Source organism: Oryza glaberrima, chromosome 12 (genome assembly GCF_000147395.1).
Source record: "Oryza glaberrima chromosome 12, OglaRS2, whole genome shotgun sequence".
Taxonomy (NCBI): domain Eukaryota; kingdom Viridiplantae; phylum Streptophyta; class Magnoliopsida; order Poales; family Poaceae; genus Oryza; species Oryza glaberrima.
The window spans coordinates 10,073,480-10,092,926 of NC_068337.1; the positions used below are offsets into that span (position 1 = coordinate 10,073,480).

At 38.8% G+C, this 19,447-nt stretch overlaps 1 protein-coding gene across 11 annotated transcripts; it reads right to left on the reverse strand.

Annotated features, from left to right (window-relative positions):
- Window positions 1–1,488: 1,488 nt before the first annotated feature.
- On the reverse strand, window positions 1,489–17,765 carry LOC127757003 (telomerase reverse transcriptase). 11 transcript variants are annotated; one of them, XM_052282397.1, is made up of 13 exons: window positions 17,415–17,753; window positions 15,862–16,375; window positions 15,650–15,730; window positions 14,457–14,522; window positions 14,194–14,373; window positions 10,906–11,535; window positions 9,980–10,106; window positions 8,962–9,091; window positions 7,506–7,605; window positions 4,198–5,280; window positions 3,104–3,606; window positions 2,377–2,643; window positions 1,489–2,215 (listed from the first exon to the last, which is right to left on the reverse strand). In XM_052282397.1, exons 2-13 carry the CDS (start codon window positions 16,195–16,197, stop codon window positions 1,942–1,944), a joined length of 3,777 nt encoding a protein of 1,258 aa, XP_052138357.1. In that variant the 5' UTR covers window positions 16,198–16,375; window positions 17,415–17,753; the 3' UTR covers window positions 1,489–1,941. The 11 variants fall into 11 exon arrangements, with proteins under 11 accessions (XP_052138357.1, XP_052138358.1, XP_052138360.1 ...); XM_052282398.1 differs by lacking the exon at window positions 2,377–2,643 and having other exon boundaries at window positions 17,415–17,754; XM_052282400.1 differs by lacking the exons at window positions 15,650–15,730; window positions 15,862–16,375 and having other exon boundaries at window positions 17,415–17,751.
- Window positions 17,766–19,447: the final 1,682 nt, after the last annotated feature.

A 19,447-nucleotide genomic window follows, 5' to 3' on the forward strand; every position in this document is an offset into this window, starting at 1 on the left:
AACTTGGTCGTAGAGCCTCCTATCCGTAAATTTACTGTAATAAAAGACTTTGATCTACACAATCTGGTATTGGTGCAAACTAAGCAAGTTAAAAATACATAATCCAAACAAATTTTCAGCACGAAGCTTGGATGAACAGAAAACTGCGAGGATGAAATACATATATGTTAATTTATTTTGCCTCATAGTCCATCTCCTGGTATGCACCCAAAAGATTGATATCTTGAACTCATAATTATTATCAATAATCCATGCATGAACCCAAAAAAAAAAAAAGCAGTGAACAGGAGAACCATAGAAATTCAAGAGAAGGGGAAGGGGGAGATCATGTAAATAATTGCATCGGGGACAGGGGATCCGAAAAGGTTGAGGGCAAGACAATGGACTGTGGCAACGGCTGGGCTTCCATGGGCTGAACCATTTCTTCATCTGAGCCTGATCTGGGATAGTTCACATCTAAGATAGCAATTAGCAGTCCAAATAAAATCTGACGGTTAGGATTATTTGGATGACGTGGCTCTTTCTAGATGCAGCTTTATAGTCATAATTGCACTTAGTGGGTACCAACTACTCCCTCCATTCCAAATTGATCTACATATTTCATAGCTACATCAAGACCAAGAAAAGCTAATAACTCTCTCATACTATATTTACTCTAGCAACAAACTCAATGCATGCACCATCCCCAATATTTTCTAGCTAATAGTAAATCAAGATATTGCATATGGATTATAAATACTTATGTGCATGGATGCATGCATCAATGTACATTTATTCCAATGCATAAATAACGAATAGACTCTAATAAATGAACACAAATATGTAGATCATTTAGGAATAACCTCAAAAAAAACTATATGTAGATCAATTTAGAATGGAGGGAGTATATAGGAAGAATAAATACATCCGAGGAAAATTGAGCCCAACAAAATTCATAACTGAAGCTAAGTATTAAAAGGATCTCCTGATATTAACTAGCAAATTAAATGATGCATGGCACAAGCTCAATTAAATTAAGAATGGCTAGCATTATGCATGTCTCAAATTACATTTTATGCTTAGTACTAATTGAGTACTCCCTCCATTACAAATTGATCTATATATTTCATAGGTACACCAAGACCAAGAAAGCTAATAACTCTCTCATACTATATTTATTCTAGCAACAAACTCAATGCATGCACCATCTCCAATATTTCCTAGCCAATAGCAAATCAAGATATTGCATGTGGGTTATAAATACTTGTGTGCATGGATACATGCATGTCCATTTACTCCAATGCACAAATAACGAATAGACTCAATAAATGAGCACAAATATGTAGATCATTTAGGAATAATCTCAAAAAAAAAAACTATATCTAGATCAATTTGGAATGGAGGGAGTATTCTATAAATCTTTAGTAGGGACCTGAGTAGATTTAGCATTAAGAGCCAAAAGGTTGGAATTGCTGAAAATTGAAGGGGTACAATTCCGATTGGCAACAATTAGTAAAATGCAATCGTTTCAATTGCAGTAACCTAAGGAAAACAAATCAATGCCCACAATAAATTATACAAAAAGTTAATACTGCTCGAGTGCTACCAGGTATCCTAAAGAAATGAGCAATCAGTCGTAAAATGCTTTAAAAAAAAAAACCATGATCGGCACCCCACTGTCACCTCAGGAGACCATTAACCTTTGACTAGTGAGGTGCTCGTTCTCGTTCGTTACACTAGATTGGAGAACACGGGCCAACAGTCGCACCTTGAATGAGGTTAGGACATGAATCCACCGGTTTGTTTTGCACACACCAGGAGTATGTTTTAGCGAGGTAGGCATTGGTACTGCGTGCGATGACACGTCGGCAGATTGGAGGTAAAGTCCCAAAATGACTTGTCAAAAGAATATCCAAAAGAACAGTAGTTTCTGCAGTACACCAGGAAAGCAACTTCTAGTTTCTAGAACTTAAATTTCCAGAACATAGACGAGTGAGAATCATCCACAGCATAGCGCAAGGTATCACATTCATGACCTAAATGGCAATATCTCCCAAGCTCTGCTGTCAACAAAGTCAGCATATCCTTGTAACGTGATTGTTTCTGCTGAAGCACACGAATGTATGCAGTTAAACCAAGCCAAATGGTTTCTTTTCGCCTAAGCTTCAGAACTGGACGCACATTATAGTGCAGCTCCACATCTTGCATCCGTCTGACAATTAGGCTATGCATGTATCTGCTTAACAGCAAAGTATAATTATTAAGAAAGACACATGATTTCCAATATATCGCATGATTTCAAAGCATGTTCTTCTACGCCATACATCTTAAAAGAATAAACCTGATAATTACTTCATAGGTTTTAGTAGGATTAAAAAAAGGGTATAATTCAGGTACCTGAAGGTTCTCTTAATTACTTGCAGCAGTTCTAATTTGCTTACGTTGGCATCGGAAATGCTTCGAATATAACAGTGGAACTTCATTGCACATAACAGGAAGGCTTGATAAATATTTACTCTTATGGTACCAGGTGAATTGATATTGGAGTCATAGAAAATGGGATGGCATTTTGGACGCATATAATGGCATAGCTTGCTGTGGATATACTTTGTTGAAGAATGCATCTTAACAGTGATGGTGGAGATAATGGTGATATCTAAATACCTGTTTAAGAAAAGCACCCATTCGTTACTATTTCTCCACACTTGGTTAGGAAAGTTATTTCTCGCACTCCTCAAACATTAATGCCTAAAACAAGAAAAATGTAACTACGGTTTCTTGCTCACTAAGAAAGCAAGATTCAGAAAGTGGATAGAAACCAGGTTGGTATTAGGCTGCACATATCTAGGGTTAACATTTCAACAACCTTTGAGTCTCCCAAAAAGAAATAAAGGCTAAAAGGAAACACATCGTCCAAGTCAATTTTTCACAAATATTTAGCCAATATAATTTTCTGGCGTTTCATTGAATAGTAAAGGAAAAAAACAGTTTGCAGATGTCTTAAGGTCAATTTATGCCTCAGGATTACAAAAGATAACTAGTAATTGATACTATGCCCTTTGATATTTATATTTAACAAATATAGAATGACCAATGAGCTAAAAACAAATTTCAACAGTCATACCTCGTATAATCAGCTTGAATTTCCAAAGTTTCACAATTTATTAGCAAACCACTCCATGGCATGAATGAGACTCCATCATCACCCCTGTAGAGTCTATTAGAGGAAGGCTCACTATTTCCAGCACAGAAATTAAAGCCATATTTGCTGTCGTTCATGTAGCAATTGTAGAACACAAAACCTCTTCTCATCCTATTGAGGAATTTTTGAGCATGCTCCAGTGAGAAAGAGATAAATATGAAATCATCAATGAACCTCATTAACAAATATTCAGGTTCCGAAAAAGCCTCTCCTGCATTAAGCTTGCTATCATGCAGAAATTTTGATAGCACTGAATTTTCCAGGTGACCATAGTACAGGGAACACAGGTTGGGAGATAACTTGCTTCCTTGAGCAATCCCTACTTGTTGTAAGTAATACTTTTGCCCAATCTTCAAAATATTGCATTTTATTTGCTCATACAGAAGATGATGAAACTGTTCCTTTAGTATTCTACAAATAGTACCCTGATTTGTAAAAACAAAAAGTGTTATCCAGCCTGATTGATGATTGTTTGTAGCAAAATAATAAAAGAGCTGATTGAATTACACGAAATATACAGCTACAGCACAAAAAAGAAATTTCAATTCCTGGTCTCAACTGTACAGCCTAGGATATTTCTGTAGTTCAGTATCCAGGAAAATTCTAAACATACAAAATAACCTTCAAGTTCCTTAACAGAAGTGAACCTTCAAGTTCCTTACTGTCAACTTGTACAATAAAATGAAATTGTGAAAATCAATCATCCACCAACGGAAGAGATGGTTCAGCATGTTCTTCAATGTCCAGCCAGTTTATTAGTTGTAACACCAATTGATGCTTGCTCCATTATTTTTTTTTCTCATCAATAGTATGCAAAGTAAACATTTTAAAACTTTGAAATTTAATAAAAACTTCTCTGGTATGACTATTTTTTTAATAAATTTCCAATACGCTATTAGAATAACAATTAAAATTGTGTTCAATGTCACAATGAGAAGGATAGAAGATCAAATTTTCAATCACATTCGTTAATTAGTCAACCAGGTAAAGAAAGGACATTTGTTAGGATACACTACCTGATCAACAAAAATGCCACCACCTGATGATAGCTGAATTGATAAATCATAGATACTGTTACCATTGCCAATAGAAGCATTTGAATCAAACCGGTACAAGGAATTCTTAGACCTGTTACAAATTACCTTTGAGCATTTCCTCACTGTGTACTCATCACACTTGAAAGCATCGTCTATCATTTTTAGAACCATGTCATGACTGACACAATCAAATGCCTTCGATACATCAGCAACAACAATATATACCTTTAACTTCTTCATCAACTGGCTTCTTTTTGAAGAAATAAATTGGGAAAGATTTTGGTGAACATTATTGTAATCAAAAACCGATGAACCAAACATCTCTGGTTTCTCATCTCTTAGCTTTTTCATAATTAAATGACATTTATTGAGATTGGCATCCTTCGATTTAGCTCTGAGGTTTACTAATGGTCTCATATCTTTTGCTTTTGGAAGAAACCTCACTCTTGATGAACAGTTCAAATGCCTAACTGCTTTCCTAGGTTCACCGCGCAAAATCCTGAAGTTTTTCTTATTTAAGGAAGCAATGGCATTGCTAGTTAAGTCCCTCCATACTGACTTTGGGTAATAAAAAACATCATATCGTTTTGATTCTCTTTCTGTAACATAAAAGTATGTACGGACCACAGGAATCACAATATCAGAAAATAACCAGCTAATCCAGCAATGCAAAATATTTTTCTGTTTCTGCTCTTCTGCACTAGTTGATGACCCAGTTTGTTTCCCAATTATTGCAGAACAAAAGCAGTTAGAGAATTCAATATTTGATAACCAAGAATAATGTGATACCTTCAGATCGCCAATACAATCACTTAATTGAAATGTTTCAAACCTACGTAACTTTATGAACTTCCATATATTTGTCCTCAAAGATCTCTTGCCAAAAGAGTTTCCAAGCAATGGCTTTGGTACTATTCGTTTCAGCACTGCCCAAACAAAAGAAGCTACTTGTTGATGGGTGCTATACGCTTCCAATCGAGAAAATGATCGATCATAATATGCTGCTTTTCCTCCAGGTGAATAATGTGCCTTGCCATCATTCTTGGTCACATCAGGTGCCACCTGTTTTACAGCAAAAATAAGTGATGTCATTCTTCTCTTATAACATTATATACAACATTTTTGCTATTTTGACAGGCTGTCCATAAAAACTCATGTCAGATAATATTGCAACCAATATAAGTACTCCAGGCAGCAAGCTATACAGGTTCAAATTTTATTTGGCATGTCTGATCAACATTTTAGTCAATAGACTAGAATATATCTAGTATAAAAAATTCTTGCTCGCATTACATATTGCATGGTGGCTTGGCATGTTTTTTGTAAGTAGCAAAATTAACAGATAAATTGATAACTCCACTGCATTTTTGCAGCATGAAGAATAATAACAAAGTATGACTTTAAAACAAACACGAACAAAGTATGACTAGTTCAAACCATTTAGATGCATGGTTGATTAAAAAAATTTATAGCATGAAGCGTTTAAAAATCTCAGAAGCAGCAATTTGTTTTTTGTTTGTTGAAATTTGAGTATAGTTATATTTGTAAATACAAAATGGCTATTTAGTTGAGCCTATCATGGAACAAAAGTTATCTTTTTAATGATTTTAATATCAGATAGTTACAAAATAATTAATATTTAGCAATAAATCCTTCCTTTACTTAAGGTGCATTAACGAATTTCTATACTACCTCTGTTCCTAAGTCACTTTTTTCTTCAACTCTGACCAAGTCTATAGAAAAACTCACCAACATCTACAATAATAAATGAATGCACTACTATCAAGACATATTTCATGGTGGATTTCATGAAACCAATTTGATGTCGCAAATGGTGCATTTTTCTATAAATTTAATGGACTTACAATATTAATCACAGATTAGCTACATGATTTGTTTATCCTTGCTAGGTCTATTGAATTTGAATTAGCGCAACGTATGAAACATCTAGAAATTATTTCAATAGAGAATCTACTCTATGCCACTGAGTTTGTTCCAGTTCAACGATTTGCCACTAACATTGTCTCTTTCCATAATATACCAGTGATTTTATCAATTATTCTACAATACACCATTGGGCTAAGCCTTTTTTTCAAAAATACCCAAAATACCCTTAGAAAAATAAAAGGTTAACACTTGATTCATCTCATTAGAAGTTTAAAAAAAATGATTTTTTTATGTGGCCTCCTTACATTACAAAGAAGTTTGTTATAAGTTTCAAGATTTTTTTGGTATTTTTATTTTGTAAAAAAATATTTTTATGTGGTATAGGAGAGAATTTGCTTACACAAAAGATAATAGCACGAAAATATCTTATGTAGCACATGAAAGATGATTTACATTAAAAGAAACAACAAAAAATATTTTATACAGCATAACAGATAAATTATACTACCTCTGTCCCATAAAAATTGAAATTCTAGCTAATTTAGGACATATTAGGAGGATAGACAAATGACCACAATAACCTTATTTAATGAACCCCATACATGCATACATTCCATATATAAAATTGATTAAAAGGAATTTTGAGACAATTAACCCACATAATTAGCATTCTTAAATTACTTGTTGGGTCCCATGAGATTAGAAATACATTTTTTGTGGGACTAAGCCTTAGAACTAGAATTTCAATTTTTATGGGACGGAGGTAATATCTTACAAAAAGTAGAAATGCAAAATGCTTGAAACTTATACGAAAACGTCTATATTATGTAAGGAGGCCACATAAAAAAATCATTTTTTAAAAAATTTCTAGTGAGATAAATCAATTGTTAACCTTTTACGTCTCTAATGGTATTTTGAGTATTTTTGAAGGAAAGGCCCAACCCAATGGCGTATTGTAAAACAATTGATAAAGTCGCCGGTATATTATAGAAAGAGACAATGTCAATGATAAATTGTTCAACTGGGATAAACTCAGTGGCATAGGATAGATTATAAATAGACAACGTACTATCATTCCACTTGCTTGTGGAGGGTTGAGGCATTTAAATACAATTGAACGAAATGAGGCATTTTATATGGTTGAATAAAATGTCCTTGACAAAAGGTGTGATAATCAGTTAGATTGCTGCAAAAAATGTGGCTTGCTATACTTGACAAAATGTATAATGTGGGAAGCAACAGATAAGCACTGAAGTTTAACATTAACAACTTGTTGCAAAGATCAGTAGGATAATTTACCAAAAGGACATGACCCAGAATAGTCATGACTCATGAGCTGATACATTGGATTATCTTTATGATATTACTCAGTAAATGAGGTCGAACTATCTCAAACATACCTTACACTTGACAGAACAATGCTTCAGAAATAATTTCTTATATTGGCAACGTTTAGAATTCCTTATGAGATTTTTAATTGATTTGGGCAGCCAACAGCACCTGGTAGTGAAAGCCGTACATAGTAAAAATGTCAAAACTTCACATTTGCAGGGTGTAACTCGAAAAGAATAATATAAAGACAAGCCTATGATCCTGCACGAGTGTGAAAAACATGGAAGCTAATTCCTAAGCAAAGACCACATGATTTCAAGACATGCATAGAAGCATTTGCATTCACTTGCCTAGAAACGATTAATTAGGACAGTCTAGAAATTGACCAAAGTATGCCAAAAAAAAATTGTGTACTGACGCACCACCCTAACTAATGGTAATAATGGTAGTAAAGTCAGGTTGGAATTATTTTCACAAAAAATAAACTGTTTACCATCCCTCAATTCTTCTCAGTTTGATTTGTCCCTCTTTCTCGAAAACACAGGACTGCACTTCATTTCATTAAGAAGAAAAGGAAATTACACAGAAGGGACCAAAAGGACCCCCAAAACCACGAACCAGCCGTACAAAAAAGATGCATAAGTGCATAACCAAACCCAGCTAAAACTCATCCCTCTGCTCCCTTTCAACAGTTTTTACCAACATATAGGTGGTGGGCACACATGCTATGGAGGGATAGAGAATTAACATTGGGCCCATATGGCAAACGCTGGACAGAAGAATGGTGAACCGTCAAATCCTCAATGAAAAGTGGGTCCTCCATATGTAAGTCAAAACCACGACTACCTCCATCCCAAAATGTAGTTATTTTTATCACAGTATCTTGTCCCAAAATAAAGTTATTTCTCCACCTACCATTCTCCTCTCAACCAATCACAATCATTCTCTTTCATCTACTTTCTCTTCTCAACCAATCACACTTCCTCCAATCATTCTCACCTCTTTCTTAATACTCGTGCCAACCTCAAAAATGCTTACATTTTGGCATGGAGGAAGTATTAGATAGGGCAGAGGCATTAATTTTGCCAGATTTTGAGGGTTGAGGGTTGGTTTTGTCCGGTTTTGCATTTGGGAGAGGAAAAATTAAACCAAGTAAAAAATTGAAGGACAAGCAACATAATTTCTCCATAAATTTGAATCAGTGAGCTCTTTACAAAAAAAAATGATTCAATACTTTTTTCTTAAAAAACAATTTGGATCAATACTCAAAAGTACATTGTTTTGGCACAGAGCTGCACAGGGTTGATGAATTATCTTCCAAATACGGCATCCCTAATGCTAGGAAATCGACTGTAATATATCATTAGTATTAAACAACACCTTATGTGTTGCTACAGCACATTGATGTGTGCATTGCAGTTACAATATGTGGACAGAATCATAAATATTAGTGAGAAGTGCGTCATCCAACAGCAAGAGTAACTAATGATATGAAACGCTGAAGAACCATATCTAATGACTCACAAGCAATTAGACTTTCTGATTGTAGATTCGTGGCAGTTGTATTTCAATAAGCTTGCACAGCAACTATTGATTCCAAATATGTGCTTTACAAGAGATAGAGCATCTGGCCTTTTCCTTTTGCTTAATATGTCTAACAGCAGTAAGGATTAAGGAACACTCAGACAACATACTGTAATCATAGGCAATGCTAGATTTCAACACATCATGGGATCTGATATGTGACTATAACATGCCATGTAAAGATCGCTCCATACATAGGAGATGTTAATCCAACAGTGGTAATGGACCAATTGCATAATCCTCTATTTTTTTTCCCATTGAACTTTGTTCAAAAACTGAATTGATAGAACTACTTGTAATAAAATCAAATGTCCTAGCCTACATAAAAATAGTAAAATTTTAGCACAGTACAATGACACAGAATGTTAAAGAAAAGAAAAGAACTCTTTGCATTAATTAAAGCTAATTGAATGGGACTACAAAATTATCTAAAGATGATGGCCAAATGTGTCCTTTGCTACCAAAATTACAGGAAATCAGTATTGCAATCTACATCTAGCAACAAGCTACTGAGTAACACAACAGAAGATTCCATATTCGAATTGCAATGTAGGAGATCTAGTACTATTTAAATCCCTATTAAAAAGCGCATTAGCTAGTGTAACAGAAACAAGCAAGAAAACATTATAGATTTGGTTTCCTCCCTTTCCTAGACAAAAACTGTTTCTGGTTACCTCCCTTTCCTAGACAAAAACTGTTTCTGGTTTCCTCCAGAACTCCATACACCTCATCACCTCATCGTACAATCCTCCCTTTCCTAGACAAACTGCTTCTGGTTTCCTCCAGAACTCCAAACACCTCATCACCTATTCACCTTAGGCCCCAACAGGAAAGACAAAATAAGCACTCATGCACAGGTTTCACTCAATTTTTCCCCATCATTATGACAAGTAACACTTCTTTGCATTCACAAATCTTGTTACAGATTTTGAGGGTACATGAAGCAGCAAAAGGATACGTTTGCAATGGAAGACACTATAGGTTGTCCTTCTGTTATAGAAAATACCATTTCTTGATATCAAGGAATCTAATGATAAATGTTTGGATGCATTTGATATTATACAATTGAAGCAGATGGAACAACTCTGCAAGAAAAAATATAAAGATGAAACGACTAGAACATTTAAAAAGTTCCATGATAGTGTGCAGTAAAATATTCAACAGAAATGTGCTTTTGAATTTCAAGAATACTCTGGAGGAAGAATAGATTGAAAAACATATTATGAGAAACATTATATGTGCAAGAAAAAGTGAATGAATGATTTGTGGATATACACTAAAGGAGTGAAAATTTCTACCCACATGCCAGGGCCAGCAAAGGGCCCAGTTTTAAGTTCATACCCAATAAACAACAGTATCCTAAAAGAGAATAGTGCATCAGATCAATGCCAAGGAATTTTTTTTCTAAAAACAATACAAACCAAAGAAACTATAATTACTAGAGAACATCAGCATGGCTTTATTACAGTAAGTTCATCAAGGAACAAGTAATGCAAGCATATTGTTCAAGACGTTGACCTGATTAGAGTCCTAAAATGGTATCCTCAAGACAGAATATGACATTTCCAGTTGTATGGTTTACAGGACTACTGTTGGAGTATATTTTAAAAAATATATGTACACCAACCCATACATTGACTATTTATACATCCAAACTATTGATTCTGGCACATTTTCAGTAAATAACAGTTTTTCTAAACGGTAAAAGATGTTTTCTCAAAATAACTAAACGGAATTGTGTTCTCAAAGAAATTAAATTGATAAAAAAATAAACTAACTACAGAAGTACAAAAATATTAAATAAATGGATATTTGTCCATTATGAATGAAATGCAAGCTTAAAAGCAAGAGGTAAAAAAAAGAATAGAAGGCTGGGAAGCTGACATTCAGATGTAAGTAACTGGAGGGCCCAACTTGGGGACATGTAGATTGGTACTGGACTTCTGACAGGCTGTAATGACAAGATAAACCCTGGGAACCCCTTATGTCGAACACTGAACAAGGTGATTTTTCTGATGACAAGATAGTTGCATTAATTACTTTGATTTCTGAAGAACTGTCATCATTGCTCCTTGCCAAAGAAGTATTATCTACTGTGAGCTCGACAGATTGTGCTTGATCATTCATTTTTCCAGCCAGGTTCTCCGATGGACCATTAGACATATTGAAATTACTGCCATTTAATTTACTCCATTCTGCTGAAGAGTCATCCACAGAACAGACCTGTTTCTTTTTGCTGCGGCGCTGCCAACTGTATAACCTTTTTCTTTTCCTGGTGTTGTGGGTATAGCAGTTGCAACACTCTCCTGATCTACCATCAGAAGGAAATTTTGGACAATTACATCCTTCACTTGGATCTTTGGATTCTGCTCTTCTTATGGAATCACATGTTTCACAGCTTTGTTGAGTAACAATTTTGCAAGTGCTGCTAAACGAAGAATTAACTCCAGAATTTGAACTGTCATGACAAATAGATATGTTTTCCGCCATGTTTGCACTTTTCCACAGGTAGCACTGATGACACAAAGACATGTAGTGACTTGTCAGCTTATTTAATACTCCCTCCGTTCCCAAAATATAAGCACTTCTAGAAAAAAAATTCACTGAGATTAAGAAGACAGGTGAAACACGAGATTGTTGTGATTGGTTGAGATGGAGAAGGTAGGTGGAGAAATTGAATGAGGAGGTTGTAATTGGTTGCGACGACAAGATTTGAGCACTAGAAGTAGCTATATTTTGTGATGGAGTAATTCATCTGAACACTCTACATGTGCTTGTATTATTAAAGAATATAATTATCATGTGGCTCATCAAATAATATAACTGATGACATTTTATAGGACTAGAATCAGATACAAATCAACAGTCAAAATTAATGAAGCTTGCAAAATCTATAATTAAAAATATCTCCAGTACTCAAAAGTTAAAACAGTCAGGTCATCAAATCACAGTTCACCACCGTTCATAGGTTTGAACCAGCAGTTTGTTACATATTAATATTTTATTACTTTGGCATATCTTTTCTCATATTGTGGAGAGAAATAGCAAAAGGATTAATATAAAAAATTAGGAACTTACTTTATTCAATTGTTGTACAAAAAACAAAGAAAGAAAAGAACCAATACATGTGTTGGGATGTTCACTACCTAGCACTTGCTTCTGATATAGCAATGAAAGACATGCATTGTGGTTACATAACACTGATGGTCTTATGAGAGTAGGTTCCAGCTGCTAGTAGTTAAGGGGACACAGTTACATTTAAAGGAATATGGGCACGTGGAAAGAGAGAATTTGAAAATTGAGGCAGGGGATTGCTGAGGCACCCATTCTAGGAACAATTATGTGAGTCAATCAAGTCGGTCAGCTAATGTAATATAATCCTTCTGACATCACTTTGTTCGTTAGTTTCACAAAAACTGCCTGGTTTGACTTTCCTCATTCTGAAGTGAAGGCAACCAGATCAAGCAGATAAAGTCACTTTGTTTTTGATGAGGACATCAACACCCTCGGTACATCCACATCTCCACAAGTCCAACTTCATAGTCCTATTACCCGTGCTCGTGCACGTCAAGTCAACTATCAGGTGAGTTCATTCTTGAGTCCATGTTCATCTTCTTTATACCCCAGAGACACGTGCACTCTTGTTTTACTTAGGAACAATGGAGAGGATCCAGAGGGGAGAGGATTCGCGCAGGCTGGATTCGGACTGCAGGACAGCACCAACTTCTGACGATCGCCACGACTTCATACGAACTCCGATTTGGCGTGCAAGTACTTCATCGAAAACTTATCAAGTCTATTTCAAATGGATCCGGCCTCATGTCAAATCTGTTCTGGAGAGGCTGCAATCGCCGTTTTACTACTAGACCTTTTTCTGCCAACGGTGTTGCGTCAACTTATTTGGGCCCAATGGGTTGTGTATCAAGTTGAGTCCGTTAGGGGCAGGTCTTAGGGTTAGAGGACGACCCCATAGATCAATTTGGGTTTTGTTTAGATCAAAGTAGCGAACCGTGTAATCCCATGATCGGTTAGATCGCCGGTTTGCTCGGTACGGAACCCCACCTATGATACTTCTGTTGATTCAATCCTACATCTTTAGTTCGCAAATTGAGTTGCTTGTTCATCTTGTTCTTGCTAGTTCTCGAGTGCTTGCAGGAACAAATACCCTCGTGGTTAGGCTGACTATGCAATTCACGACCACCTCTGGAGTTGGTGTAACGATTGCTAAGGAGCAACATCCCTGGATAGTTGTAGTCAGATCGCCAACGTCACTCAATCCAATCGACTTATCCTCTCATCGAAAGATCGGGACACCCTCGTGCACATCAGCTTTTCAATTTAATATGTAAAGTCTAGTTTCTTATAGCACGAGTTATGGAGACGATGCAATTTGAAGATTTCTCTGACAAAATTGACAAAAGTATAAAAATACTTTATAAACAAAAATGTCTCCATGTGGATATTTGGTATTACCGGGAAATTTAAATTTATGTGCCAATTCTTTGGACTAGTTTTGTATTCCTGGAACTTCATGAAAACCAGAAATTGCGATATACTCATTTCATCGTAATTCTGCTGTGTTTTGCCTATTTAATTAAAAATCTTGCAGAAAAGTTGTGGCCTTGTTGGAACTCAACATTTATGAAGTAATGAAATCAACATGAAGTCAGATAAGTCATGTTTCCGCTGCAATCCCAGACACTGTTCTCCGTCTAGCTTTTATTCCAAAATCACATATAACTAATCAGGCTAATCAAGATAGTTTTGTTTTTTCTACCAAAGAAGACACCTTTCCCCACCTCTGAAAGGCTTTTATGTATAACTTATTGTTATTGTTATTGTTATTGTTTTCACACACAACAAAACTATTGTTCTTTAGAAAAATATGCTTACTCAAGAATATCATAAAACATCGCAGGATATCACATTATTGGATGAGGTAAACATTTCCTTCTGTATTTGAGAACTATTTTCACCTATAGTTATACATGAAAAAATAAATTTATGAATGTTGAGACTTGTTTAAATGGTAGACCTAGTCATACTGAGATAAATTGTTGACTTGTGTCTTCAGAGCATTAAGTTGGGAATCAAATATTTGTACGGGGTTCACTGGACAAAGACTTGTACTCAATAGTCGAAAAACTATAAAATCTGGAAATAAATGCTTACTGTATGACATTTTGCTTTTGTAGTTTGGGGTTGATGTTTTCTCGCAACAGTACTTGCAAATATAGGATTTCGCAGAACCACATTGAGTGGAACACCAGAGACCTGAAAATAATCATTCTTTTTAACAGGCAGAAAGATTGATGTGCACCTCAGCAAATAGCACATGAGAAGATCCCCGATCTGAAACACAAACAAGTATCTTATCAAATAAAAAAAGATTGCAAGCCATAATCATCAGAGAAAAGGATTTTTGTTAAACTTACTCTGTGCAAAAGAATACTCCAAGATGAAGAAGAAACAAGATCACTGATACATATAGACTGGCCACCCTAATAACAATAACAACCTAATATTATTAATGGGAAGTAAAAAATAATATCTGTGTATATCAAAGTAGCCAACATGTCACTCCACCAATCATATAAGAAGTTATCAGGTCGTAATGATTCGAAGTAGTAAAATCAATAGTATGTGCGAAGAAGCAAACTAAAGAGATATAATTGCATCACAGCTTCCTTGACACATCCAAGGCCAGTTTGTACAAGTTTACATAAGTCCGTATGGCTAACCTAATATTGTTCAGAGCTATATGATGAGTGGTTATCAACGATTATAAGCCTGTAATTCACTTTTTGGTCCTTTTTGAAAACTTACTTTACAAATAGACCCCAGAAAAATTTATTCCGGGAATGGACCTTTTTTGTGGGGCTAACGTCATTGGTGTTATGGTCCAACATGAGGGCGCCAATGACATTGGCACCGTACCCCTAGCCTCCCCGTGGAAGCTAAGCCACTTATGTGAAGGGGGATAGGCGCCAATGTCATTGGCACCGAAGACCAAGTATTCACAAAACCCTACGTCCTTACCTTTATTCAATATTAGCTAACTTTAGCACATCTTAAACGACATTGTTAATAGCCCCAACAGAATCCAAACATCCTATTTTTCCAAATAGTTGTCGTTGAGCCAAATAAATGGTAGTTTATCAGTATTTCAATGGAATAATTGGTTTATTTCAATGCTTACTGGCTAGTTACTAACTACCACATCTAATGATCTGATTCTATAAATGGCTGGTTCAGGTAATAAAATTGGTAGTTTAAGTGTGAACTTTGTTTATTATCTCATCATTTTTCACTCATTGCCAGAAATGACCCCTTTTGACCAACAAGATTGAACATGCTCGTAGAGATGCCTCACACCACCAACACCAAGGAGACAAGGATATCCAACAAATTAGGTTAGGATAATTTTACAGTTTTTTAACTGAAAATTATTCTTTCACTAGTAACAACCATACCATGTATACTGGCATGGCAGCACTTCAACGGGATCTCAGTCTGCGGGAATCCCAGTAACCCATTTTGTATGAAAAGGGCCACCACCACAGGTAGAATGACGGATAATGGATGCAATAAGAAGTGTCAACTCATGGTATACACTTTTTAACTTTACCTCGTGCAAACCATTGCAGAGGACGTTCTTGGTTCCATGAGACTGATCCGCAACGATCGACTTCATCATCTCCCGAACGAGCTGTGAGTCGAACACCATGCAGGCAAAAAAGAAGGGCAGCCTCAGATAACCAATAGAAGACGAGAAATGTACACACCCTAAGCAGCACATAAGTAAGGCAAGATCGAGAGTAGGAGAGCAGCAGGACAAACCCTGGCCTGCGAATGCCCGGAGTTGCCCGGAGTGTACCGGGGCGGCGGGGGCGCGGACAGATCGTCGGCCGCAATGGCGCAGACGGCTCGTGTGATGAGGCGGCGATAAGCGACGGGGTCCCCGTCACGGAGGAGGTGCTCCCAGCGGCGGCACGCGAGGCACCCCGAGGCCACTCTTCCCCGGCACGCAGGACAGGGGGACTCACGATGTCGAGGCGAGGGCAGGAGGGAGAAAACCGCGCGGCCGAGCGTGAGCGCGCGGGCGCCATAAGCCAGGCGTAGCTCTGGGGGAACTTGGCCGCCGGGTGCCACACGCCGCCGCCGCCACCGTGGCATCGCGACAGGAAAGTGAGGGGGGTTGGAGGACGAGGCGGCAGCGGAGAGGCCTGGTAGGGGAAAGGGGGATCGGGGGCTTTTGACCGTTTGAGGCGGGATTTTGAAGCGGCGCCTGAAACTTTTATTTTCTCGTTTTCTTCTCCCTTTTGGCCTTTCCCTTCCACCAGCTATCGTGCACCTGTAATGTGTGTTTCCCAAATTATATGTCACAGCAATAATATAAACAAACTCAAATATTAGTATTAAGTTTTCCACAATGTGAGCACATTATATCCAATATTATATAATCTTATTTTTACTAGAAGGGAGAGCGCGGCGTGCGCAGCCACAAAAACAAACATAATTTACGTAGAAAATTTCATTGAACACAAATTAGCTAACATTGATTAAATGTTCTTCATTTCATTTAACCTAAAAATACAATATCAAAACGTGGTATGTATATAATTACAGTGTGTAAAGTATATGCTTCCTTCATTTTCTCAAAATGACGTCCTTATACAATAAGAAACGTGTTTTAATATTTGACGTCCAAATACAACTTAAAAACCCTTTGACGTCCGAATTCGTGAGGCTATATAAGGCGCAGCGATATGATATCGAACGAAGTCCGGTTGTCAGTATCCCGATTCGTATTCTAGTATCTTATGATACTACGATCCTACCAAGCCGAAACGATACCGATCCCACCTAGTATCCTAATTTTCATAGTATCTCGATCCTACTATTCATTACTACACGATCCTACGAAATCTTAGGTGGTATCCCGATTCTACGATCCCTACGATACTACAAAATATTATTTAAAATAAGATGGTTTGGAAATAATGTAAATGAATATGCTCAAGTATATATAGAAATCAGTTAAATATATCAAAACCAACGTGGTTTCTCATGATAAATGTCTATATTTGCATAATATATATGTAATTAATATAAATATTAATTAAACTTAAAAAAAGAAAATCTCATAGTATTCCAATACTACGATACGATAATACTTGGAGCAAAACAATACTACCTAATATCCCGATCCAGACAACCTTGCGAAGGACACAGTGCTGCAGACGCACGCAGAGCTGTTCCTCTGTCAGCGCCGGCGGCATAAGCAACCAGGCAACGGCAGCGAGCAGCAACGATTGGTGACAGGCACAAGCACTTGTACAGTGCGTATAAACCATACGAGCACAGGTAGAAATGAGTTTCTCTGAAAATACCTCAAAGTGAATCAGCAGTAGCAGCACACGTCGTCGTCGGGGTGACCTGGATGGACGGTCGATGGCGAGGTGGTGGTGCCCTGGACGGGCGGCCGGCGGCGCTGCCCCTGGACGGACGGCTGGCAGGCCGGCGGTCCCCCGGATAGGCGGCCGGCGGAGCCCTGGACGGACGGCCGGCAGAGCCCTGGACGGACGGGCGCTCGGGACAGAGCTGGCGCGAGGAGCCCCAAAACCCTAGCCTGGCGGCGTGGCGGCGTGGGCGCTGTTGTTTCTCGCGAAAAAGAAAACGGCGAGAGGAGAAAGGCGCGAGAAGGGAAAGGAAGCGGGCGGAAAAAAAAATTCTCGAAAAAAAACGGCGCGACGAGGAAAAGGAAGCGGACGGAAAAAAAAACTTTTGGCGCCGACAGTAAAACAATTGGCGTGATTCCTGCGATTAGGAGGGCGTTCTGCTTCCCAAATTTCCCAAATTTTAGGAGGGGATAAAATTTAGAACCGTGATTAACAGACCTAGTTTTAACCAAATTCCCAAAAATTAATTTTTAGGAACCTGTTTAGCCCTTTCTTCGAAATGCTCTTACATCATCAGTGTTGCCACTTGCGCCGCTCTCCACGTTAGGGTCACCAGCTCGCCGCACCGTTCATCCGTGGCTTTCTGCCTCCTCCACCTCCATTGCACCTCCTAACTCCCTGCCCCCTGCCACCGTCGCGGAGACAATGGTGGCCGACCACGCGGCTGGTGATGGGCAACAGCGGCGGCGGCTGAGACAACTACGGATGTGGCCTGAGACAGCCGCGGCAGCGCCTGTGGTGGCAGCGGCGGTGGCTAATGTAACGCCCCGATTTTCGTTCCGGATTAAAAATCAATTAATAAATCATTTTCTACAAATTAAATAAAAGTTAAAGCAATTTAATCAAGTGAATTATTGAGGAAATTAAAAGTTTCCTTTAAAAATCATTGGCCGGAAATATTTTATAATATTCTCTATGCCCTAATATACTCTCTTGATTTTTCTGTGAATTTTTGGAGCTCAACATCTAATTTTAACATCACAAAGTTCATTTAATCAATTAAATTAATTGAAAAACCAATTTAAGATCTCCTCCTTCCTTTGAGCCTCCTTTCGACCCTCCCCTTCTCAGGCCAGCCTCCCCCTCCCTCCCCTCCTTTCCCGGCCCAGCTCGCCGCTCGGCCCTCTCCCCCCTCCCCTAAAGTCTATTTGGCCTCCCTCCCGACCTCCTCTGTCCCTCCCTCGCCAACAGGTGGGCTCGGCGACTCCACCTGTCAACTCCTCCTTCCTCCAGCCGGCCAGCTTCAGTCGCCATGGCCGCCCACGTCGCCGAAATTCCAGGCACCATCCCGCTCCCCGCCCGCATCTAACCGCGCGCACGTGGTCCTCCTCCACCTCGCGCCCACATCCCCCACCCCTTCCCGCGAAATCCGGCCGCCATTTCCTCCACGTCGGCGCCCCACCTCTTACCGGTTGCCACCCCGAATCCGCCTCTCTCGGCCACAATCCCGGCCGCCGAGCGCTATAAAACGCATCCCGGCCATCCTCTCTTGTTTCCCCTCCTCGCCGTTCCCCACGCTCTCCCGTTCTTCCCACGCCAGCCTGAGCTCCGCCGCCCACTGGCGTCCTCCAACCACGAGCCACCGCGGCTCCTATCGTTGCCGTGCTACGCCACCGCCACCACCGGCTTCCAGTGGCGGGACCAAAGGGTAGTCTAGGTAGGCCCAGGACTACCCTATAATTTGGCCCAGATAGGAACAGGTATTTATTTTTCTTGGCCCATAAGAAAGCTTGGCCCAACAAAAGAAAACCCTAACTCTCTTATCTCCCCTCTCCACTTACTCTCCTGGCCTCCCACTCCCGATAGGCGACGGCGCTCCCGCGAGCCCGTGAATCCGGCGGCCGGCGCTCCCGCGAGGCCGCGACTCGCAGCGCCACGCCTCCTACTGCCTTTTCGTGCCGCGTCGGAGCCCGTGCGGCCGCGCCCTCTCCGCCCCTCGCCGGCGCGCCCCGCCTGGCCACACT

What these genes read in the sequence shown, in the direction of transcription:
- LOC127757003 (XM_052282397.1), bottom strand. Translation starts at nt 16,197, where the DNA reads ATGCCACGGTGGCGGCGGCGGCGTGTGGCACCCGGCGGCCAAGTTCCC. An exon ending in CCGGGCATTCGCAGGCCAGG is followed by an intron (nt 15,731 to 15,861) that starts GTTTGTCCTGCT and finishes TTCGACTCACAG; the next exon opens with CTCGTTCGGGAGATGATGAA. An exon ending in ATCAGAAAGTCTAATTGCTT is followed by an intron (nt 7,606 to 8,961) that starts GTGAGTCATTAG and finishes TTTCACTACCAG; the next exon opens with GTGCTGTTGGCTGCCCAAAT.